Below are 23007 nucleotides of genomic sequence, written 5' to 3'. Positions count from 1 at the left end.
TTACAGCCCACACGAGCCCGCTCCTTAGGTGGGCAGAATTGGCTCAGCCACGTACAAATGAAGGCTACTCTGGGAAGTGTGGTCCTGTGTCCTCCACTTTCATATTCCCACTGTCCATGTTGCCACTTTTCTGACCCTGACACGAGCCAAGCTGCAGGGAGGTACCCACTAAAACCCAAGCTGTAGAAAGCCAGGACCAGTTCTCTGTCAGCTTAACCCCCTCAATCAGGACAGCACAGGAGCAGCTACACTGAAGTGCCAAGGAAACACAGGGGCAAACTAGCCAGGGTTAGGGGCAGGCTTGCATTTTTCAGCAGCAAACAGCTATTAGACTGGCTGAGCCATATCAAACAGCACTATTTGTATCTTGAAATCCCAACCTAAAATTCAAAAGAGTCTTAATCAAATAGAGAAAGCAGGTTTCCCTGGGAAACTTAACGAACTTTATTTTACATCTCTAAGGTTTTTTTCCCCTTGTTAAAAAAAAGGTATTTACAAAACCAGTGTAGAACATTAGCATACAAATTATTCAGTGTACTGCCCGCAGACATCCAAACCCAACACAGATCCTGGTTTCTCCTTAATTGCTGACTGCTGTGATGCATCACTGAGAAGCATTTTCCCCTGCACGCTATAGAAGCAACACCTGCCTGCAATGCCATATGGCACAACATGCAATTCAAGCTGGCTTCCCAAAAGTTCACAGGTTTTCTGTACGAACATTGAGTGAACAAAATGAGGAAAACATTCTTGAAAATCATGATCTTTCTTGCTGTAGCAACTGTTTTCGTTAGCATTAGTTCTATAGCATCAATTTTGAACAAACCAAGACGGACGCTTCCTGGCTCTTTCAATGATCCGCTTGCCTTCGTCTTTTTCTGTGGGCTTTTCTCCATCGTAAAGGATGACAGTCTCTATGGTTGGAGCATTAAATGGTCCTCCTTCCTTTTTATGTATTTCCATCCGTATCAGTCGAGTTTCTGCTTTGACCTTTGCATAACAATAGCCACAAAGGACGTGTTTCTGTTTCAAGTTTCCACACTCAGGACAAACATCTATGTTCCTCTAAAAAAAGACAGTGGAAAATTTTGTAACTTGAACAGCAGCAACAAAAGAAAAAAACACAAACTACCAAAAATGTTAAATGAAATACCAGAGAAATTCAATTGCCTTTTCAGAATTTATTTTTCCATGTAAAGTAATTTTTCTGTAATGCACCGCTATGTCAAATGCTTACTACCAAAAATAGCCTATGAAGTCAACACCCAAATCATTATGCCTATTAATGTTTGGAAAACTAAAGACCTATCAGCTCAATTAGATGCACAGAATCTTTTCCAGTTATACCAGCTGTTTAGCTAAAATTCACATTTTGTTGGCTTGCACCTAAACTGTAACTGTTTATTTAACCACAGACCACTGTCTCACATGAGAAATGAACCTGTTAAAAAGTATTTTGAAGATTACAATGTCTTTTAAGCTTTGTAAACAAATTCCAGAAAGCTTTCTCAGTCAGTATTAACGACTATAACAATTCTCTAAAATAAGCAAGATGAAAAATGATTGGTGTAAATCTTACGCCAGCACGCTGGTTTGCCATTAACAAAATTACTTGCAGTGAATAAGGCGGACATTTGGTGATTACCTTCACTTTTATAAGCTTATTGGGATTTCTTCGCCTGCAGCGGTTCACCTCAATGGTGCGCCTCTTCTTTGGCGCCGCCATCCACAAGATGCTATCTAAGAGGCTGGGCGCCTCGTTGCTTTCTCTAGTGTCGCTTGGTGGCTCTGGAAAGAAAGCTGGAGCTTGGACAGCTAGTGCTGGCCCTGAACGAAAGAAAAAAAAAAAAAAAGTAAGTCATTACAGCCCAGCCCCATTTTCGCGAGCAGCCGAAGATACACGACACGGACGCTCCCGTCACCCCAAAAGAGGAGGTGGGACCGGCCAGCAGCGCCCCGCGCCCCCTTCCCTCCCTGTTCCCGGGCCTGCGCGCTCTCCTGCTCCTGTCCTCTCCCTGCGCCCTTCACCGGTTAAAACGAGCCGCCCAGCCCCAATGCCGCCTTCTCCTTCAGCCGGGAGGGGAGCAGGCCGGCACCTACCCCAGGGCGGGCTCTGGCCCACGGAGAAACCCGACAAGAAGCCGCGCTCCAGCCGCCCCCAGCAGCGCTGAAGGAGACTACGAAGCCGCGGCAGCGGAGAGAAGACAACCACCAGAGCCGCCATACTGCCACAGATCCCGACCGAAGCCTCAGAGGAGGGGAAAGCGGTCGCTCGCCCGAGGGCGCACTGCGCATGCGCGCCTGTCGCTGAGCCTTCTGGGAAACCGAGTACCCCGAGCACGTCACGGCCTAACAGGGACGAAGACCAGGACTTCACGTCCCAGCATCCCTCTCGCAACCGGGGGGGGGCAGTGAGCTGGGCTCTCACGGACTCCAGCTCCCAGCATGCCTCACGGCGCGTCTATTCGCCAATGGCGTCCTTCGCGGACCACGAGCTACTCCCGGCACGCTCCGCTCTCCTCCACGTTCTCGCCAATCAGCGCGCTCGCTGTGTCCTCGTGCAGGAAGCGGGAGGAGCGACTGCGCCTGCGCAGAGGGAGCTGGTGAGTGGAGTGGAGGGGTTTGCTCCAAAATGGCGGAACGCGGCTACAGCTTCTCCCTCACTACGTTCAGGTACTCGCGGGAGGGGGGCTGCAGGCCTGGGCTCTCGGCGGGCAGACCGGTGGGCGAGGGCGCGGTCGGCGCAAAGCCTAGGCAGAGCGGCCGTCCGGCGGCGGGGCGGGACGGAGCGGGGACTTTGCAGAGTCATCGCGTCCCCGGCCTGCGAGCGCTGAGGGGCGGCGGTGCCTCGGCCCGGGCAGAATGGGCGGGAGTGGGGGAAGCGACGGGCATCAGGCGGCTTCGCCTTCGCGTGAGGGGGGCACACAGCGGCTGGGAGCCTTCGTGAGCTGAAGGGCTGCAGGCGCAGCGGGGGGGTAGCGGCGGGTGCTGCGTTGAGAGTCCCGCGTCCCGCCTGGTCTCTGTAGCTCACTTCGGGCCCGAGTGCAGTCGCTGCCTCTGTCCTCTGACGGTGCTGTAAGTCACAGTCACTGCGGGGTCAGCCTAAGGTTTGTCTCGCCGCTGGTGGTGCCTTATAGCAAGCGCGTGGTGAAACGCTTCGGCGAACTTGGGGTCCACGCACACGCTTTAGGCTGGGCAGTAATTGCGAGCTAACTGGAAAAGCGTGGTGATAGCTGAGCTATCGCGTCTTGAGGGCTCGCTTCAGAACAAACTTTGTGGATGTGGGAATGAAAGAAGCTTTCAGATGGGCTTTAAATAGTTTATGTCCCTTCTGCCGCCCTTTGCAGGCGGTGCGCTCCTCGCGCTTTGCGTTGTGCACAGCCTAGAAGTGGGATGACTGCATGCACAGAATGAATGAGCTACTGGAGTGGTATCTATCAAAGTCTTGCCCTAATACGGACATTTAAGATTAATTCAGAGTAAAGGAAATTACTTTCCAGTATTTTTTTTTTTTGACGAAACTATTAAGGTATTCAGAGTTATGTTATACATATAAAGAGAAAAACTGTATGTGAGAATCTTTGTGCTGCTTTTGGTAAAGTGTCCCTCTGCCCCCTTAATCTCAGAGGAGAGTAATGCTGTGTAACTGCAAAGTGGGTTACTAAAGGCTTCTTGCAATTGTTCACAGTCTAAAACTGGGAAAAGAATCTCAGTGGATGGATGCAGCCAAACATGCCTGCTTTACTTAAGTGGGTTGAATTCTTTATTAGCTCTTGGAAGGAGTTTCCTAAGGAGTTACAAACTTTTTGTGTACTGTACAGAAGCACTACACGCTCTAAAACTTGAAGCCTTTTGATTTTTATACTCGCACAGAAAAGAATACACTTACTTACACTTTCCATCATTCACCTGTTCCTTGTTTATTTTAGTTTGTGCTTACTTTTAAAATATTTTGCTAATGTTCTGTATATTTTAATTGCTGGCCTAGGAAACTATTGTTCTGGTTTGTTAGTATTTTGTAGTGGAGAAGCTAGAATTATTACTTTGTTACCTTTATATCCTGTTCATTCAGTGTATAAATAATTGTACTAATGATTATTACTTGCTTCGTTTCCTCTGATTCATCTAACCACTGAGTTATGTAATTTTCTATTCTACTTCTGCATCTTAAACCAGCAGCGTCTGAAATACAGCCCAGAGAACAGATCCCACTTGCAAAATCCCTTGTCCAGTGAGTGACTGGCTCTGTGCTGTCCTTTTCCCTGGGGGTTGAGAATGGACCACTCAATCCCCCTCATTCTGCATGCGTTACTTTGTCAGCCTGACACCTCCTGCTCTGTTCTGGTGATGCTGCGTCTGTTGCCAGAGAGACACGGAGCATTGAAACAAAATGCAGGAATAGCCGGGGATGGAGTGGGAGCTGTTTCTATACTGTGCCATTGAGCTGATGTGTCCTTAGCAGTCAAAAAGAGGAGCTGTGTTTTGCTCGTACATTTCGGCAGTGAACATCAGTGTCTTGAAAACTTTTGCAAACCTCATGTGTAATGTCATCTCAGTAGAAAGTCATGGCGCACTCTGAAGATTTTTCCTGCTGAGTGGAAAACTTGTTTAAGAAGGTATAAAGTTGGAGAACGGACTTGTCCTTCTTTAACGTGCATCCCAGTCACTGCTCCCTATCTGAGACACATCAGCTTTCGTCAGGGTGGTTGGCAGGTGCTGTGTGAGTGTCCCAGTAGCACTGTGCAGCAGTGAGTTCTGTGCTGAACCACTCCAGATCTTTTAGGAGCTGTTATGAATCTTCAGACTTGTGGGTTTGGTTTGGTTTTTTTGATTCTGGTTAGAATATGCTGATGCTAGATGTAAAGAGGCTTAAAAAGGCAAGTTAGCATCAGATTGTTGTGGGGAAGATTTGAGCATATCAGAATTATGTTAGGCTTGCTTTTGTGTTTTCCTTTTCAGTCCTTCTGGAAAGCTTGTTCAGATTGAATATGCTTTGGCTGCAGTGGCTGCGGGAGCTCCATCGGTTGGGATTAAAGGTATGCCCAGAAAATAACCACTTTAGTGAAGGATTCGGGATTCTGAGTATCATTTGAGAGAATTAAAATAATTTGAACTACATGTTAGGTCTCTCTTGCCTTCTATTACACATTTTGTTTTTCTTTCAGTTGATTTTCACATGTTTTAGTGTGTGTAATATTTCCTTTTTTTTCCCCCCTGCAACTCAATAATTGTTGTATAAAGAAGGAAGAGAGCATAGAGCTCCATGCTAGGAGAAGAAAAGTGCTTGGGTGATTTTGGAGACACTGAGCTGGTAGATGTGTTCTTGTCTCCTGGGTGAATAAGTCCACCTGTGTGTCCCTATATAGAGAAATTACACAAGAAGTTACTTCGATTGCTTAATTACTCTTTTGTGCTTCAGAATCGTTAGGATGGGGTTATGGGAACTGTATGATTATTTAAAATGGGAAATGTGTGTGTTGGATAGATTCATCCAAGTATCTCTGTTTAATGTGATTGTAGACTTGAAGGGCTTTTAAAAAAGGGAGGAGCAAAATTCTTTACAGTCCAATAAACTTGTTCTGTATTTCGACTGCTTTTCATAATTTTAGTTTAATATTAAAAAAAAATAAAACCTTGTTCCTTTCCAGCTGCAAACGGAGTGGTGTTGGCAACTGAGAAGAAGCAGAAATCCATTCTTTATGATGAAAGGAGCGTCCACAAAGTAGAACCAATTACCAAACATATAGGTTTAGTGTACAGCGGTATGGGTCCAGATTACAGGTATTAAAAAATCTTGTTTGGTCGCCATTGAGACACGTTTTCATAAAAGAAATCTAAGAAACAGACAGCAGTTAGCTGCTTCTTTCTAAGTATGTGGCATAATATTATATTGTATTGCACTATGTGTGAAATTCACCTCAAGTTTTTCTTAATATATTCAATACCTTGTCATGCAACCTTCTGTCTAAAGAATGGGTAGGGAATGAGCAGCAGTGTACTTCAACCTTAGCTTCAGTTCAAGTATTTTTTCAAGTTGATAAAGATAACCCCGCACAGCCTGTGTTTTCTCACGTTGGTGTTATGCCAGATGTATAACTCATTAGCATAGTATTTATTACAAGTTTTCAGTTGAGTTGTAACAACTAGTTGGAATATCTGTGACGTACTGATTTTGTTGTTGTTTTTAGAGTACTTGTGCACAGAGCTCGGAAGCTGGCCCAGCAATATTACTTGGTTTATCATGAGCCCATTCCAACAGCTCAGCTAGTACAGAGAATTGCTTCTGTGATGCAGGAATACACGCAATCCGGGTACGTGATTTTCTGAGTTTGGAAGTTCCTTAGAAAGAGTATGTTGTTTAAATGTATGGAATAACATAACAATTACCTGGTAACTGAATTTTTTGTGTCAAAAAGGCAGTTAGCTTTTCAGTGGAGAATGCCCGCAGAACATGGGCCAGCGGGAGGAGCACTGGCTGGTAGCGGGTGAGGTAGGGTCTTCAGATCTTCTTGCAAGCAAACATGTCAGAGAAGGCAGCAGCATGCTTTTGGTTTTGTACTGTTGTTTCACTAGTCATTCCTGATCACTGCTCTGGGCTCATGGGAAGTGTTTGGGGGAAGGTTAACTCATCCAAAATAATTTGGTCTGGTTTTCACTGAATAAATATCGCATATCAACTGTGATATTTATAGTTGTTTGTTTGTTTTTTGCCTGTAGTGGTGTTCGTCCGTTTGGTGTGTCACTGCTAATATGTGGCTGGAACGAAGGGCGGCCATATTTATTTCAGTCAGATCCATCCGTAAGTATCCTACATTGGTAAACTTTACTGCTTTTATAAAACATTGAAAACTTTGTGTGCTCATGAAGTACTTTCTGTGATGAGAAGAATGAAGAGGTAGAACAAAAGATCTCTTAACATAACTTCAGAAGTCAGAACGAGCCAATTTTGGTTGGAGCAAGCCTGGATCACCTGTGCCTATGTGTGCCTGTACTGCTTGGCGGATGGCAGCTGGTTTTGAGGGAGATCACCATTCCTTTTCATGCCTTCCCACCTAGACAGGAGTGGCATTCTGCAGTAGGTACAGGGAAAAAAAAAAATTTGAGTGCTTATGCTGCTCAAATAGTTGTTCCCTAAACTGGGTGGAAGTTAGGCCAAAATCTCTTGCATTGTGGAGTATAATGCATAGGCTTTAGAATGTAATGACAGTAGTTAATTTAAGTGATTTTTTTGCTGTGTTTGCACTGCACTTCTGAAAAACTACCCTCTGATGCATGAGTTGTAACGCTTTACATCAAACAAAAAACATGGTCACTGTCATGGTCGTTGATAAGTTTCAGAAGTCTGAATTACTACCTGAAGCTCCAATGTAAAAAGCAAAATGCGGGTGTCTTGTGTAAGGCAGCTTGATTGAGGCATCGAACTGCTGAGGGTCTTCATGTCAGAGGAGGGAATAGAAGTATGGCTGAATACCCTGTTAGTAGCTAAGATAAATCAGATGATAAATCAGATGAGTTGTTTATGTTACTTAAAAAAAGGAGACTATATGGAGAGAACCTCAGGAAAGATCTGACTGTATTCATTCTCAAGGGCAAACGTACTATTTCTGTTTAAGGAATGCCAAATCAAAACAATGCTCACGACTTACTAAACGCATCTTTCAAAGTGGTGGGAAGATGCAAATAGGCAGGGCCCTATAAAAATGTTTTGTACATTTTCACAGCCTGTGTTTCCATATCAAATTAGTCTGAATGGGATCCAAAATAGTCTTCTGTATTCTCAGAACATTCATGATTTTTGTAATCACTTCTGTACTTTCTACCAAATAATGGAATGTGTAATGTTTAACTAAGTTACACAAAACAATTCAATAGACTGTTCCTTTTACAGGGAGCTTACTTTGCGTGGAAAGCAACAGCAATGGGAAAAAATTACGTCAATGGGAAAACTTTCCTTGAGAAGAGGTACTGTGTTTGATACTTGTCTGAAAGGACACTATCTGCTTTGTTCGGTTCCTTGTGAAACAGACAGATAAAAAATGGATGCTTTTAGCTTATCAGAACAAAGTTTTAAAATACTTAAGTTAGGATGCTTCCAGTTTACTTATCTACACATGCACAGGAAAATTGCTTTTTTTAAACTCCAACTTTTGTGTTTATGGAGAGTTAGTTCAGTGCAGTAAACGTTATATGCGACATAATTGCAGAAATACCGTTTTACACGGCATCAGTGGGAAATGTAGTGGTTTTTTTTTTTTTACAAGTAACTACTTTGACTATTACTATGACAGTGCTTACAAATAATATTTGTATGAGAAACATGAAGATTTTAGTAGTGTTTGGGTTTTTAGAGACTCCAGGATTATAAGGATTTGGAAAGACCTTCATCCCATGCTGAAATACGCAAACTTCTGTTTACAGATACAATGAAGATTTGGAGCTTGAAGATGCCATTCATACAGCTATCTTAACACTAAAGGTTAGCCAAATAGTTAAGAAATAAATTTCTTACTGTTATGACATCATTGATATGATTCACTGAACTGTATTTTCTTTACTAGGAGAGCTTTGAAGGGCAAATGACAGAAGACAACATTGAAGTTGGCATCTGTAATGAAGCTGGTTTTAGGAGGCTCACTCCGACTGAGGTTAAGGACTACTTGGCTGCAATAGCCTAGTAAAAACCAAGCAAGACTGTGTGATTCACATAAAGGTCTTTTCGATTTTGGCCACTTAAATGTTTTTCTTTGCAGTTTTTGCATACTTATTTCTACATGGTTTGTCTGAGAGATTTTTTTAAATATCATGGGTGCAAAGGCAACAGTCCTAATATTGTAATATGTGGAATCTTATTACAGGTGATTCCTTCCCTTGATACGTGGAATCTTTGTACACAAAATATTGTACAAAATGTAAAGTTATAATGACAGCTTGAAAAAGGCTAAGGAATAAAACTTGAAGGCTACGGTTTTGGGGGAAGGTGCCTCTGTGTCTTTTTAATCACAGCTTGTTTATCTGCATAAAGGCAAGATTTCAGCATCATTATCGTTGAGGAAACAATTTGTCCACATACGGCCATAATGAACCATGATGTTAGACCTTCTTTTAAAGGATTTAAATTTTGAGTGGACAGGGTAATTTTTTCACTTTGGAGTGTTGTTTAAAAGTTAATGAACTTCCAAAAATTATTTTCTCTCATGTGAAAGATCATGTACTTTCAACAAAGAGGCAGAACAGTCTTCCCTTTCAGGTGTGAACAGTCATCTACTTGAGCATCTCTGCTCTTGACCCTCTCAGTCTTCATGTCTCAAGAACTTGTTCTCTATTACTTGGGTTATTTTTGTGGCCCTAGAAATTGCGATTTTCAACCCTGAAATATTGTTAGAAATAATGGAAGTAATCAATGCATTTAGTTTTCAGTAAGAGTTATCACCATCAATAGAAATCAACAAGAGTTACAAAGCAAAATGAGAATATGTAATGTAATTACTTTATCCCTTGAAGTGTGCTAAAGTATTTTCCAACTTGCAAGATAACCCTAAAGGTGCAGTAATGAAAAGAGCACTTAATTTATGCATCGCAGCTTTTACAGATGCAGAACGAAATGCTTGGTTGTTATTGTGTGGGGGGGTGTGTGTATCAATACATTTGTTACATGTGTAGAGTTGCTCAGGTTCTATAGCAACAATATTTACTGCAAAAGAAACAGGATAAATACATGTACTTTTTCAGCAGGAATAGTCTGGTCTGCAGCCATTTAAATTACTGTTCGCACATTCTATTTTTTTAAAGCAGTATGATTGTTAAAATGTTGATAAGGAACTGGGAGTGACAGCTGGGTCACTGCTGTCCGTAAGGCTGAGCACATGTGGGAGCAGGCTGGCAGGTTACATGTTAGCTGTCCCTGACTACAGAAGAGAACACAAAGTGAGTGAGTATAAGCAGTGCATGAGCGAGTTGGTCTGTTCTTTCGTGTGTGTCTTCTGATGTTTTATGTTCTCATTAGGTACGTAAGAATTTCTGAAGCATGCCATGAATGCAGTCTTACTTCCTAATGTCAGAAATAAAAGCTGTGTCCAAACGGTTCATTAAGACTTAGTCCAGATCACTTTTTGAGTACTTTACTCTGAAAACCAATCCATGCTCTGTTTCTTCTAGAGAAAACGAACAACTAGGAACTCAAACTGGAGACTTCATGTTTCTAGATCTTTAAGCTTGCTGAATCATTTGGAAAAGCAGAATGCTACTTGAATATTCATAGGCATTCGGTCAGTTTTTAATGCTGTATGAGTATTTAAAGGAATTTTGTATATGGAAAACTGCAGCTAGGTACATCAGAAAAGGGTTGGCACGAACTGCAGTAGCTTAGATGCCTCCTCTACTAGAAAGAGCTGATTAGCAAAGAACACCCTATGGGGGGCTGTTGAAACCAAAGCAATTTCAAATAAATCCTGCTATCCCGCTCCCTAGGTGGTTAGAATGAAGCAAACAAAAAAATGGTTTGGGGTTTGGGGGGGTGGTTTGGGTTTTGGTTTGGGTTTGTTTTGGGTTTTCTTAATACTTGAACAACTTTGATCTCTAGAATTTTACTCATTTTTTACAGGTGGTGAAGGGAAGTGAAAAAATAGTATCTTCCATCTTTTCCTGTGGTTTAGTGATTTAAATGTAGTAACTGTTCTGTGCATTGTACGGAAACTATTGTGCTCTGAGAAAGTGCTGCCTTTCGGATACCTGGTAATTGGTATAAATGTTGAGGGGGTTTTTGCCTGCTTCCCTCCACCTCGTTAAGAGGACAGACAACTGTTAGCACACAGATGTTAGTACATTTGCCAGATGTTCTAAATGTCCTCTGGTACCTGGTTGCCTCAGTGCTTTTAGGAATGTAAACTGTTTGAATTGCTAAAATAATGTGTAATGTGATTATTATTAAATGGTGGCACCTTTTTCTTTTGAGAAAAAAATAGAAGTGTGCCTTGAGAAAGAGAGGAATGCTGTCCTTAGCCTATCATAGCACCATCCATTGACACCTAGTCTCTTTTTACGATAAAAAGCTTCAAAATTATGATCAGTTGTAAGTTTCTTTTGAGAGTGCTTTCCTCGGGCTGTCTCTGAGGGATGATCTTGTAGCTCCTGTCATCATTTCTGTGGTAATACTTAATTGCTCCATGCTTTGCGTGAAACAAGAAGGGTAGGTCTGTGCCATAGTCTAACAGTTTGTTGTTGGTTATCCGTTTTGATGAGCCACCAAGTTGGTAGTTAAGAAATGGTTTTTTACACCATTGAGAACTGAGTCCTAAAGCTCCCTGAGACACTTAATCCCTACAGAGAATCAAAGTTCATGGGACTTGGTGTAATTTGGAAAGAATATGCATTTTGAATTCAGGCTTTATTTAGAGTATTAGATAATTCTTTTTATGGTAGGCAGACAGACCTTGATATTACGCTGTTCTAACAGCGATGGTGTGATTTGGAGTGTGGGGTTGTTTTTTTTAAATTGCTTAATCCTACAGTGGAGAAAATCATTGCCGTTCTTAGATGACTGCATGTTTAGAATAGTAACTAAATTTTATCTAGTGTTTAAAGGGAACCTTTAAACTGCAGGGAACTAATTTACATCATTTTCCATTCAAAATCCATGGAATTTAAAGAAATAGTAATTTTGAGATGTATTTATCAAATAATAAAATCATTTCAGGAGTGAGAGATACTAGTGCAAGGAGTAGCACATTATATGGTAATTGTCGTTTTCCAAAAGTGCCATTTTTTTATTTATATGCTATTAGCTTTGTTTACATTTTACAAAACAACTCACTGCATAAAGTGGGATCAAAGGGGGATAAAGTGGTCAACCACTGTTTTTTTTTGTGGGAAATGACAAATTACAAGCTTGATTATTTAAACTGACCGTGAAGCATGAGTCTGCTTCATTAGTCTTGTTCCTAATGTAGTCATTTGAAAGAAGAAAAAGACACTGGTCACTTAAAGTAGGCAGTGTTCTTGATTTGCATGTCCTGGAAGATGATCTGCTCTGAGGAACTTGGGACACTGTGACACCGATGAGAACAGAGAATCTACTTTGGGCTTTATTTAACTAGCAGGATCGGTATCTGAGAACAGCATCACCATTTCATGAGGTTGTGACTTTTAAGTAGGTTCCAAGGTGAAAGGAGATACAGGTGCAGTAAGGCCCTTACAACTTGCTCAGGCTTACTATTGCTTTGCAGGTCTTGTGAAATCGTTTAGACAAGACAATTACTGTAGGAACCGGCCATCAGTAGGAGGAAAGAAGGCAAGCCTCTCCCGTGCTGTTAGGGAGTAATTGCTGCAGCAGGGGGAGAGGCTAGAGGCCACGGTGATGTCTACAGCTTGGAAGCAGGCAGCACCTCGGAGCAAGCAAGGAGGACAATTTGCTCACATATAGCACCAAATGGTTTAATGAGGCCCGTTTTTGTTACCTGAACGTCATGGACGCACCATGCCTTGAGCCGTGGCCGCTTCTTCCTCGCTGAGGTTCAAGCCCAAGCTGACTTCTCTCTGACGTAATGTAGTGTCTTTGCTCCTTCAACAGAGGCTTTTGGAGATAAAACACGTGTTCATGCCGCGACTCCGACAGCAGGCGCGCCGGAAAAGAGCCAGGCCGGGAGGGCTGGGGCCGGCGAGGCGGGTGCGGCGGCTGTCCCCGCCCGGCGGCCCCGGGGGAGGTGCTGGGCCGGGCCGAGCCGCGCCACGCCGGGCCGAGCCGCTTCCCGCCGCTGCCCGGGGCAAAGGCTGTGGCTGTCGGGCTGTGAGTACGGGCTGCGGGCGCCGGGGGAGGGCGACGACGGAGGGGGAGCGGGACCCGGGAGCCTCCGGAGAGGCGAGGCGGGGCCGGGCTTGCCGCGCCCCGGTAATGACTGGAGGCAAGAGGGGTGGCAGGGGCCCGCGCCCCGCCGCTCACCGCGCTGGGGAAGGTGCGTCGGCTGAGGGCGAGGCCGGGGGGCGCGGCCGGGGCCGGCGCTGAGGCTCCCCGGGCGCCGCCGGGGGCAAGAGCGGAGGGCACCCTGCCCTCACCCAAGATGGCGCCGCGACCTCCCCGGTGCCACTCTCACGTGATGGCGGAGCGGGGCGAAAGGCGGGGCGGGCCCTGAGGGGCGCCCTCAAATGGCAGGCTGTCTGCGCATGCGCGGCGGGCCGAGCCGACCCTGTGGTGCGGCCTTTCGGGCTGCGTGTGGCAGCGGGCGTTTGTGTGAGGGGTTGTGGGTTCTTTCGCCCCGCCCCCTCGTTTTAAGGAGTCGTTTGTCTCCTGAGCCCTTGTTGGTAGAGAGGCCGCCTCGCAGTTGTGCTGGAAAAGTAGTTGGGTTTGTAGGCTCTTCACTAGGAAGCTTGAAGTAAGTTTCATCTTGAAGCGTCTATGTTTGCAGGAGTTGGAGCTGCCGTGATGAGAGGGGCCGAAGTAGTAACTGTGAGGATTTACTCATTGCTGTAAGCCTGCGGCAATGGTGAGGGCTAGGGGGGGGAAGGACTGATTTCACTGGCCTCTTCTGGGCCTGAAGAGAGTCGGAAGGTCACATCGGAAGGCAGTAGGCCCTTTGGTTGAGAAGGGGGAGGTTTCCGTGATGTTGGATATTGAGTGGGCCAGTAGCAGTTAATGCTGGCTGTATTGGAACTTGTGCATAATGCAAGGGTGATTTCAGATGCTTGAAGCCAGGCTCCATAGTTGCACCGACAGAGCCTGGTGTAGGACCCAGGCCGTACCCTGTTGCTCTTTTTTAGCTGAAGCTGCATTTGTCTTGCTCTTTAATAGCGGTTTGCTTCAATGTGCAGCTTAGGTAAGAATTATGGGAGTGTGTGTTTGTACTTGTAGCTGGGAGTAAAAGTCGATTAATTTCTCTATTCATAGTGGTTATTTACTGCCTGTCATAAAAAATGGTATTGTTTGCTGTGATACTGAATCCTACATTTTTCAAAGCAGCGCACATTCAGTTAAATAATTCCTATCATACTTTCCTCAGGGAGACATACTAAAGTAACTTGGATGCAAAGGAATAGACTTACTTGGACGCAACAATAACTCTCAAGTAGAACTAGAAAACATAGAGATTCCTAGATCATCCTGGCTCTAGAATTATGAATCCTAATCTGTCACGATGCTATGTAATGTTGAAATGTTGTCAGGAGACTATTAGGGGCTCGTTCACCGAGCTGAGCAGTGTAAATTGGAAGCTGGAGAGGACAGAGCTGTGTGTGCTTAATTGCAAAATTGTAAAATACAATGGGCTTCCTCTGCTGGGAGCCAGACTTCACAGTTTTTTATGCATGTCTGTAAGCATGGTGGGTAGCTTTTATATTTTAATGGTAACTGTGGTGAGAGGGAGAGGCAAGGTTGGTTTAGGGTGTTAACAGGGTTTCTGATTTTGCTCTGGATGGCAACTTCTGCAAATGGGCTGTGAGAGTTGAGATCTCTCTAAACGACTAGCGCAGTGAAGGGCTCACATGCAGGGGGGAGGAACCACAAACTTGCAAGGTGTGTTTGGAGACTGGAATGCTGCTATTATCCCTTGCTGAGAACTGAGGTCTTCTGATGCTGTAGGTGGGATCCCCAGAGACGAAGGAGAGAAGTTGAACTCTTTGGTGTCACTTGGGCTGAGGTTCCTGATGCTTGTGCTTTACAATACTGGTAGCTGTTGCACTAAGTCTGCTGCAAAGCTGCGGTGTATGCTGTTGGAAAGACCTCTTTCAACTGTCTTTATTCTTGACCATGCAATAACAATCTTCTCTTTTGCTTTCACTTGGTAGGAATAATGTTTCCAGCATGTCTGTGGAGTCGCTGCTTTGTGAAAGAATTGCTGTTGCCAAAGAATTGATCAAGAGAGCAGAAGCCCTTTCCAAGTCCCAGAAAAGGAGAATAGAAGGTGGGGCAAAACTATGTGGCAAACTGAAGGCCGAGCTAAACTTCTTACGCAAGGTAGAGGCGGGGAAGGTGGCCATTAAAGAATCCCATCTGCAGAGTACAAACCTTACCCACCTCCAAGCCATTATTCAGTCAGCAGAGAACCTGGAGGACGTTGTCAGTGTCCTCCATGTCTTTGCGTATGAGGACAGGTTTGGAGACAAACAGACACTGGTGGTGGATGTTGTCGCAAATGGAGGTCACACGTGGGTGAAGGCCATCGGTCGGAAGGCTGAGGCCCTGCATAACATCTGGCTGGGCAGAGGCCAGTATGGTGACAAAAGCGTCATTGAGCAGGCAGAGGACTTCCTGCAAGCAAGCCATCAGCAGCCAGTGGAGTACAGCAATCCCCACATAATCTTTGCATTCTACAACAGCGTGTCCAGCCCTATGGCGGAGAGGCTCAAGGAGATGGGAATATCTGTGCGAGGAGACATTGTGGCTGTGAACTCGCTGGCAGAGCCATCTACAGAAAACCAGCACCTAAGTGCCAGTGAATCAGATGAAGAAGGCCCTGAACTCCTGCAGGTGACCAGAGTAGACCGGGAGAATTTAGTGGCCAGCATTGCTTTTCCTACCCAGATCAAAGTAAACGTGTGCAATAGAGTTAACCTGGACATCACAACCTTAATAACTTACGTCTCTGCTCTGAGCTATGGTGGCTGCTACTTCATCTTCAAGGAAAAAGTGCTAACAGAGCAAGCAGCTCAAGAAAGGAAGGAGAGAGTCCTGCCTCAGCTGGAGGAGTTCATGGAGGGGAAAGAGCTCTTTGCCTGTCATTCAGCTGTCAGGGATTTTCAGTCCATCTTGGAAACGTTGGGAGGACCAGGGGAGAAGGAGCGAGCTGCCTTGCTTGTTAAAAGAATTAACGTGGTGCCAGATCAGCCATCTGACCGTGCCTTAGGACTAGTGGCTAGTTCAAAAATCAACAGCCGTTCTCTTACCATTTTTGGGACAGGAGACACTTTAAAAGCCATCACTATGACTGCAAATAGTGGTTTTGTGAGGGCAGCGGCAAACCAAGGTGTCAAGTTCAGTGTTTTTGTCCATCAGCCGCGAGCACTGACAGAAAGCAAAGAATCTGTTGCCACACCTTTACCCAAGAGCTGCCCGCCTGATGATGGACTGTAAGTCATTGAATGAAGTAGTCATTGAAATATTGCGGGTGCTGCAGTGGAGGCGTTGGAGAAATGAGTCATCATCATCCATTTTTGGGTGTGTATCAGTGAAAACAGTAATGTAGCAGTGGAAGGGTTCCTCAACAATTTGCAATGTCCTTACTCAGTTCTTGCTTTTTTTGTTCAGCTGACCGTTAATTTATTCACTAAGGTAATAAGATTTCAGTGAGAATTAACTGGTGTACAGTATATTCATTGTATCCACCCCTATTAAAAAGTTCAGTTAAAGCACAGTTGCCTTTGTGCCCTTGTCATTTTTGTCCTTTTCAGAGAGATTAAATTCAGCACCTTAGATGGACTTCAGACTTGACTTCTGTTGAACTTTCCTATATCCTGTCCAACTGAATTCCTTGTTGGTTCCAAGGTACCTTGTGTAGAGACCTATGCGTTTTTGTGTGTGTGCGCTGTTTCCTGAAGACATGACTAGTAGCCATGAATAGAAATGAACTTCAGCCTTCCTCCTTTACTGAAGGGAACCTCTGTATGTATGGCATGTTAGACTGAGTTGGGCAACAGCTTTAAAATTCCCTGAAAAATTGGTTGAAACTGAAGTTTATTGGCACTAATGTGTTGTGACTCTTGGGCCAGACTGTGCAGCCAGGGGTAGCAGACCAAGGAGGGCAAATCTGCTTCCCTCTTCTCTTAGCCCAAGTGCGAAGTCTTGCTGGGTGCAAAACAAGCTTGAGGCTTTGGATCACAGAATCCTCCTAAACTGAGCCAGCACCCAGGTAACTTTTGATACTAGCAAGCTCTCTGCTGAAGACTCACGGTGAACTTTGAATTCGGCTTTGTTGCTTGTGGATTAGCTGAAACAAAGCCTCACTGAGGTCTGAGGGTGTGGTGGAGGAGGAGGTTTGGGGGGTATGTTGTTAAATGCTAGTTTACCCTGTAGTAGAGAGATGCTTTTTCACTCATGTTATAATGGCTGGTTTTACTCAAAGTTTAGAATAAACTACTATTTCTTTTTTTCCTCTCTCTCCAGGAGAGAGTTGCTGTTTTAGAAGTCTTTCTAATGTTTTTCTGTATGCTGTAATGAGAGCACTTGCTCTTTGGTACTAATTTGCATCAGGTTCCTAGTGGAAAATTTTGATATGTCAGAATGAACCTCTTGGCCCCGAGCTATACATTTTATCAGGTCAGGGAAAGAGATATCCACTGAATATTTTATAGGCTGTTCAGCAAGATAGTGTTATTATGCAGCTTATAGTTCAGACAAAGAACATTCCCATGCCTCTTGCCACTCCACTCTAAATTTCTTCCTACAGTAGCTGCAGTGCTGCCCTTAGCCATAGTCTCTACCTATTTCTTTCTGTCTCCAGTACTTTGGTATATTCCAGCACTGGTGTAGAGATACTGGCATGCCAGCAAAACCACTGTGCATGCCTCTTCCATCCGAGTAAGGAGCAAAAGCGCACTTTTTGTTGGTATGACTCTTACTCTGCTCTATTACTGTGCCCGTAGAGTAACCTGTTAGGAGTTGTCACCAGTATCCACATGCTGCTTATCTTTACCTGGAACTTTTAACAATGCAGAGGGTGGTCTCCTTTCCACTTGCCTCTCATTTCTCCTGGTCACTGAGGTAGTTCATGGGGTTTAGTTAAGATGGATGGAGCTGGTATTTTGGTTTTTGCTGCTTCAGCATCCAGTCTTCTACCTGCCAGTTTCACAGGTCTCCCTTGGCGACTTGTTCTAACAAAACATCTAGCTGGTTCCTACAGTCTAATGTGGCGTAATGAAACCTCATGGCAGGATGCATCCTCACTGCATCCATTAATTCTCCTGAAAGGACAGAGGACCAACACAATGAAACAATAGAAATAATACGTTGGCTATGCTGCAGAAAGACTGCCTTAGTAGTTAACAGTGCAAGCTTCTTCGTACAGGAGCTTAGGGAAATAGTGCTTTATTGTGGTGGGGTGAATTTACCAGAGCACAACCATGGATTTTCATGAAGTGTTACAGTGCTATAAAGAGCTGGAAGAGAGGGTGTCTTTCATTTCTGCTGTGAGAGCTCTTTGGACATCCATGCAATGTCTTTCCTCAGTCCATCCTGTGATGTGGGAGTAGAGGTGTGAGAGAATGTCTGCGGAGAGCAAGAACGAACTGTGTGTCTCAAAACTGTGTTTCTGCTTGGTATCAGAAGTCCTGAAAGGTACAAGAAACCTTCTAGTGAATGATTTATGAACAAACAACCTGGGAGAGAGGAGTTCTTTTTGTTGGGAACTCTGAGCTTTAAAAGCTGAGGTCCCCAACAAACAGCTTTCTATTTATCACTGATTAGTCTGGTTTACAATCTTACGGGACATACTTAAAGTGAAGTGCTTGCAAACAGTGCAGTTATGCATGGTAATTCATGGTGGCCTTCAGAGAGCTAATCCTTTGTATTCAAGTTACTTCTAATTTGCTTGCAGCCTTGCTACCCTGATGGGCATTTTAAATGAGTAAATGGGAGATGGCTGCTTCATTCCACTTCTTGCTGTGGCTCTAAGAAGTCGGTTTCCATCATTTTCCTTGCTGTATCCCATTCGGTACTCTTGAATATCCTCTTGGGCACCCTCTAAAGAGGTTTTCCCAGACCACAGATGAGAGGGCAGAGACCTGCATTCTTACGTGGTAGGTGACCCAGAGAAAGTAGTGAAAAGCAAGTAACCTCTGACTTGCCTAGATTAGAAGCGGGTGAGCTCTCTGCTGTTATTTCTTTATTCCTGCTGCTGCAGAGCTAGCTGACTAGCTAGTGATCATTTTGTATGAACATTAAATGCAACTCCGTTTAAAAGCCTCTGTATCTGGAGCCATCATGTGGTGATTTTCTTCATTACCAGTCATTTTTGCCCAACACAGTATTTGTTACTGAATCCAGTTTCTTTCTCTTACCATTTTCTAGCAATTGTATGAGCAGTATTTTAGGAGTACAAAACTCTAGAAATTATCTGCGCGACACTGTGCAACTTGAGGAGTTTTTATTGTTATTTTGGGTATTTATGTGGTGCAATAAAAAGCTCAGAATGTGTGTGTTCTTTTTTGGTTGGGTGGGGTGTTTTGTTTGATGTTTGTTTTTTTTAAAAGCAGTTTTCACTTTCAATGGTTTACTGGCTTGTTGGTCAAACAGAAGTGCAATGCTGGCAGACTGTAAGAATTGCTTTATAAGATGAAACCTGAAACTGAATGCTGGCTTGAAACCAAAATGTGTTTTGATTGTAATATTTGGTGGCTTTTGTGTTGCCTTCCAAGATACTGGTGTTCTACATCTATGAACTAGTGTTCTGGTTTAGTGCGTTTAGATAGCTTGTACTTAATTTTACAAATGGGGGGTTAGACGTTGGACTTACGTATGACTTTACAAATGAGCAATTAGAAGATTCCAAATTATGTTTGAAATTAAGTTGAAAAAAATGGAAATCCAAGACTGCTTATTCTTTCTTCCAATACCACACAACTGCTTTGTCTACACTATACCAGGCACTTGAGGATACTGACATCTCACTTGCTGCAGTAGATTTTGTTTGTTTTTTTCCATGAAATTTTTCATCATTAAGTTCATTGGCAAAGATGGATCTCTAAACTGTTTTGGAGAGCCTTGCTCTTCTGGTGCTTTTAATTTATTTTACATTATCTTTGTATGGTTCTGTAGTCTCCGAGGAGAGGCAGCATCTCTGTTCTCTGCAGCACTCAGCCTGCTCTCTTTGCTCCAACAGCCAAAATACCAAACAAGGAATGCTGTGGTTGATGCCAGGCAGTAGAAAGCACTTGGATATTATACGAGAAATAAATAGGTAAGTTAAATTGTTAATACATTTGTGTTTCTAATTTGTCTTCCACAGTTGTGTCACAAGCAAGCTTACTTTTGGACATGGTTGTGTATGTTCTTTACTTACTGTTTTTTCTGGCTGACATAATGTGCAGATAAATGACTTGTTTGTCATTGTACCTGCAAGCCGTGAAAACACTTAGAGGCAGTTTTGTGTGTTGCAACCGCAGCTGTGTAAAACTTATTCTTTGGTAGGTTAATGGGCTAAATAGTGATTTGTGTTTCAAATTGTCCCCCTCCCCTGATGATACCCTCAGCAGACTTAAAGCAGTCTGCTGAAGTCTCCTGGAGCCCATCTGAAAATACTTTCACACCCCTGATCCTAGTTCCTGAAAACTGAATATAGGCTTGGTCACAACAGTAGTAAAAGAAGAAAACACAAGCATCAGTTGTTTGAAGTAACATAGAGATAGAAGAGACCTAGAAAAAAATACCCTGGAATCTTTTTTTGTTAAAGTGGAGCAAGGAAAGGATTTATAATAATGACAAAGCATGTAGTTGCAATGACAGTCTTTATTTTAGGTTATTATGCAAGCAAAACAGCACAGGTCAGTTGTTGTCTAATTAACATGGTAAAATAATCAAGAATTAGATGGGGTTCTTGAACTGAAGGCTATAGTTACAGTTTTCCTGCAAGCTGTAGTTTTAGGAGTAGCTCTGCTGTCCAGGTTGCTGCAGGCACTGCGTGTATGTTCTTTCGTGGTGAAATCAGCTCTGTAGGTACATGTGGCTGTTGCTTTTCCATCAACATTTAATGTTGCAGTTTATTCTAGAGCAAGAGCAGAGCATGAATGTAAAACTACTACACTGAGTGACAGAACTGCTTGGATTTGAGACTTCGGGGCTTTGCAAATTGTTTCCTATGAACACCATGGAAATTAAGATTGTTCCTATGTAAACTTGTAAAGAACAAGCAAACAAGCAAACAAACAAACAAGCCTTCATTGTTCAGAAGGTCCTTCTATTTAAAAGATCCTTATATATGTCTTACATAAGACATTAGTCTCTTAAAAAAAAAAAAAAAAAAACCAACAAACCCAAACCAAGCCCCAAAAGCCCTAGAAAATGACAAAAACAACCAACAAACAAAAGAAAACCAAAAGAAGAATTAACAACTTCTGATGATGAAGCTCTGTCCCTTTATTCATTAATGAGGCTGAGCGCGTGATGAAGCAGCTCACTGTGGTGATGAGAAACATGGAGATACAGGGTGTAGAAGTTTACACTGCAGTGTAGGTACCTACACTGTAGTAGCATGAGTGCTTGATAGTTTTTTTGGTTTTTGTTTGGTGTTGGGTTGGTTTTTTTCTTTGGCTGAGGTTCATCCCATCCATTTACTGAAGCATTTGCAGTCTCAACACTGCCCTGGTGGTGCCAGTATTGAAGGTGATCGTTTACAGGGAGCTCAGGAAATTCCTTGTGCTTCCTTGTTACATTGGTAGTAGTAATGCTAGTAATGCTAATTTCAGAGTTTGGTCCATTTTCTAAAACCACACTGGACATGATACTATAATTTTCCGTTTTCCTAGCACGGACATAGTTGTAAATGCTGTTGAAGTAAGTGGGAGAAACAACGCAAAAACACTTCAAAGGAGATGTTTTCAAGGGAGAGCACTCTCAAAAGATGAGGCTGCTGATGCAAACAAGAGTAAAAGAATATGTAAGGTTAATTCAGTGTCAGATTGTCTTGCTAGCCAGGCTAGAAGCATGGCAGGAATTGGTGAGAATGGGGGAGAAGTAGTTCTTTGGTGTATTCCCTTCCATGCTCTGTGCCCTGCTGTGAGCTCTGGAGAAGCTGCTGATAGCTCTAAGGGACAAAGGGTAGAGCCTTCAAATGTAATACTGTTCAAGATGCGATCTGTGGGTGATATATCATACAGGCTCCTTGCAGGTGAGAGCTCCACATGGATGGATGATATGACAGACCTGCTGGTTTGTAGTCACTGAATTTCTCCCTCCTCTTCAGGTTTTTCTTCTGTAGGGGATAATCTTTATGGAGATGAGGTTCACTGAAGTGAAATGTCACCTAGGCAGACCATAGGCCTTCATTTCAATGAAACTCCACAATATAAATCTGATTTTGTTTTTTTGTGGGGTTTTTTTTCCACATTAAGAATGCACATTATAAGTCAGCATTAACTAAACCCACAAGAGAAACCTCTGACGGAGAGGGGCGGTGTGACCTCCTTACTTCACATACAGCTGTGAAATGCACTCATCCCCAATAACACAATTTGTTGTAAGGAGTCTCACCTTCCTCTCTGTTACTAGCAATTTTTCAAAGGAGGAGAGGAGCAAAAGGTGGCTAGATCTCTGGCATGACAAATCTACTGCTTTTCCTTGTAATCTGTTTCCAGCAGGGTTTTTTACGTCTTGCCCCATTAGTGCAGGAAAGGTAGGAGCACTGGAGTTATAAAATTGAGATTACAATAACAAGGACAATCAAAGACAAAATGGGTCTTACCAGATATTTAAGTGGTTGACTCCTGGGTTGGTTCTTTGCTTGGCTCCACACTTGGCTTAGGGGTAGATTCAGTACTTGACTCTCCGCTCAGCTCCCAAGTGGCCTGTTCACTGCCTTGCACTCCAGTGATCCCAACTTGCTCTGTACCCTCCTCCTTGTATGGGTCTCTGCTGTAGTCCAGGGGGAGCTCTGTGCTTGGTTGCATGCTGGGACCTCTGCTTTGCTCCATGCTTGTTGCCTCAAGCACAGGGGTAAGAGGGATACCTACAAATGAGATGAAAGGGTTTTACACGGGTGAGGAGGATGGTTTGAAAAGCCAAATTACTTCTAGGGGTATCTAAACATGTACATAGTTTCTTTTATGGATCAGAGAGCCCAAGTAGGAGTTTGAGGAGGGGGGAAAAAAAATCTGGGAATAAGTACACTCTGGCGTGTGAATCTTATTTCAAATTGACAAAGATTGATTTGCCAATATGTTTTTAACTCACCTTGTGCCTTTAGCAGATCGACCAGAATCAGAGCCAGCAGTGCTGAAAGGATTGTCATCTTTTTCAGCATGGTTACCTAAATGCCACGTTGAGCACGAAAGTTTGCAGCGAAACTTGAAGTATGTAGCAGACAGAAAGCCCTG

General features: G+C 43.6%; 3 protein-coding genes and 1 long non-coding RNA gene across 6 annotated transcripts; 2 read left to right on the top strand and 2 right to left on the bottom strand.

Annotated features, from left to right (window-relative positions):
- Nucleotides 1–420: 420 nt before the first annotated feature.
- Nucleotides 421–2224, bottom strand: MRPL32 (mitochondrial ribosomal protein L32). The gene is made up of 3 exons (XM_009958338.2): nt 2101–2224; nt 1646–1827; nt 421–1065 (listed from the first exon to the last, which is right to left on the bottom strand). Exons 1-3 carry the CDS (start codon nt 2222–2224, stop codon nt 811–813), a joined length of 561 nt encoding a protein of 186 aa, XP_009956640.1. The 3' UTR covers nt 421–810.
- Nucleotides 2225–2626: 402 nt separating this feature from the next.
- Nucleotides 2627–8963, top strand: PSMA2 (proteasome 20S subunit alpha 2). Its single transcript, XM_009958339.2, has 8 exons — nt 2627–2673; nt 4960–5036; nt 5649–5781; nt 6189–6311; nt 6718–6799; nt 7889–7962; nt 8419–8476; nt 8559–8963. Exons 1-8 carry the CDS (start codon nt 2633–2635, stop codon nt 8673–8675), a joined length of 705 nt encoding a protein of 234 aa, XP_009956641.1. The 5' UTR covers nt 2627–2632; the 3' UTR covers nt 8676–8963.
- Nucleotides 8964–13335: 4372 nt separating this feature from the next.
- Nucleotides 13336–16337, top strand: C7H7orf25 (chromosome 7 C7orf25 homolog). 3 transcript variants are annotated; one of them, XM_009956779.2, is made up of 2 exons: nt 13336–13364; nt 14773–16337. In XM_009956779.2, the coding sequence occupies exon 2, from the start codon at nt 14789–14791 to the stop codon at nt 16055–16057; it is 1269 nt and encodes a 422-aa protein (XP_009955081.1). In that variant the 5' UTR covers nt 13336–13364; nt 14773–14788; the 3' UTR covers nt 16058–16337. The 3 variants fall into 3 exon arrangements, with proteins under 3 accessions (XP_009955081.1, XP_086324297.1, XP_086324296.1); XM_086468171.1 differs by lacking the exon at nt 13336–13364 and adding an exon at nt 13386–13475; XM_086468170.1 differs by lacking the exon at nt 13336–13364 and adding an exon at nt 13414–13438.
- A 4290-nt stretch (nt 16338–20627) lies between these two features.
- LOC147415099 (uncharacterized) lies at nt 20628–22894 on the bottom strand. The gene is made up of 3 exons (XR_015183566.1): nt 22865–22894; nt 22377–22640; nt 20628–20681 (listed from the first exon to the last, which is right to left on the bottom strand). It is a non-coding gene; the product is annotated as an uncharacterized LOC147415099 (long non-coding RNA).
- Between the last annotated feature and the right edge of the window lie 113 nt (nt 22895–23007).

Source organism: Leptosomus discolor, chromosome 7 (genome assembly GCF_034619465.1).
Source record: "Leptosomus discolor isolate bLepDis1 chromosome 7, bLepDis1.hap2, whole genome shotgun sequence".
NCBI lineage: Eukaryota > Metazoa > Chordata > Aves > Leptosomiformes > Leptosomidae > Leptosomus > Leptosomus discolor.
The sequence above is the reverse complement of the archived record's forward strand: the minus strand, read 5'-3'. Positions and strand labels throughout refer to the sequence as shown.

Coding starts and splice junctions, on each gene's coding strand:
- MRPL32 (XM_009958338.2), bottom strand. CDS start 2,224: ATGGCGGCTCTGGTGGTTGTCTTCTCTCCGCTGCCGCGGCTTCGTAGT. Junction 1,828..2,100: donor GGGCCAGAGCCCGCCCTGGG/GTAGGTGCCGGC, acceptor TCTTTCGTTCAG/GGCCAGCACTAGCTGTCCAA. Junction 1,066..1,645: donor ATAAGCTTATAAAAGTGAAG/GTAATCACCAAA, acceptor GTCTTTTTTTAG/AGGAACATAGATGTTTGTCC.
- PSMA2 (XM_009958339.2), top strand. CDS start 2,633: ATGGCGGAACGCGGCTACAGCTTCTCCCTCACTACGTTCAG. Junction 2,674..4,959: donor TTCTCCCTCACTACGTTCAG/GTACTCGCGGGA, acceptor TTTCCTTTTCAG/TCCTTCTGGAAAGCTTGTTC. Junction 6,312..6,717: donor CAGGAATACACGCAATCCGG/GTACGTGATTTT, acceptor TTTTGCCTGTAG/TGGTGTTCGTCCGTTTGGTG.
- C7H7orf25 (XM_009956779.2), top strand. CDS start 14,789: ATGTCTGTGGAGTCGCTGCTTTGTGAAAGAATTGCTGTTGCCAAAGAA.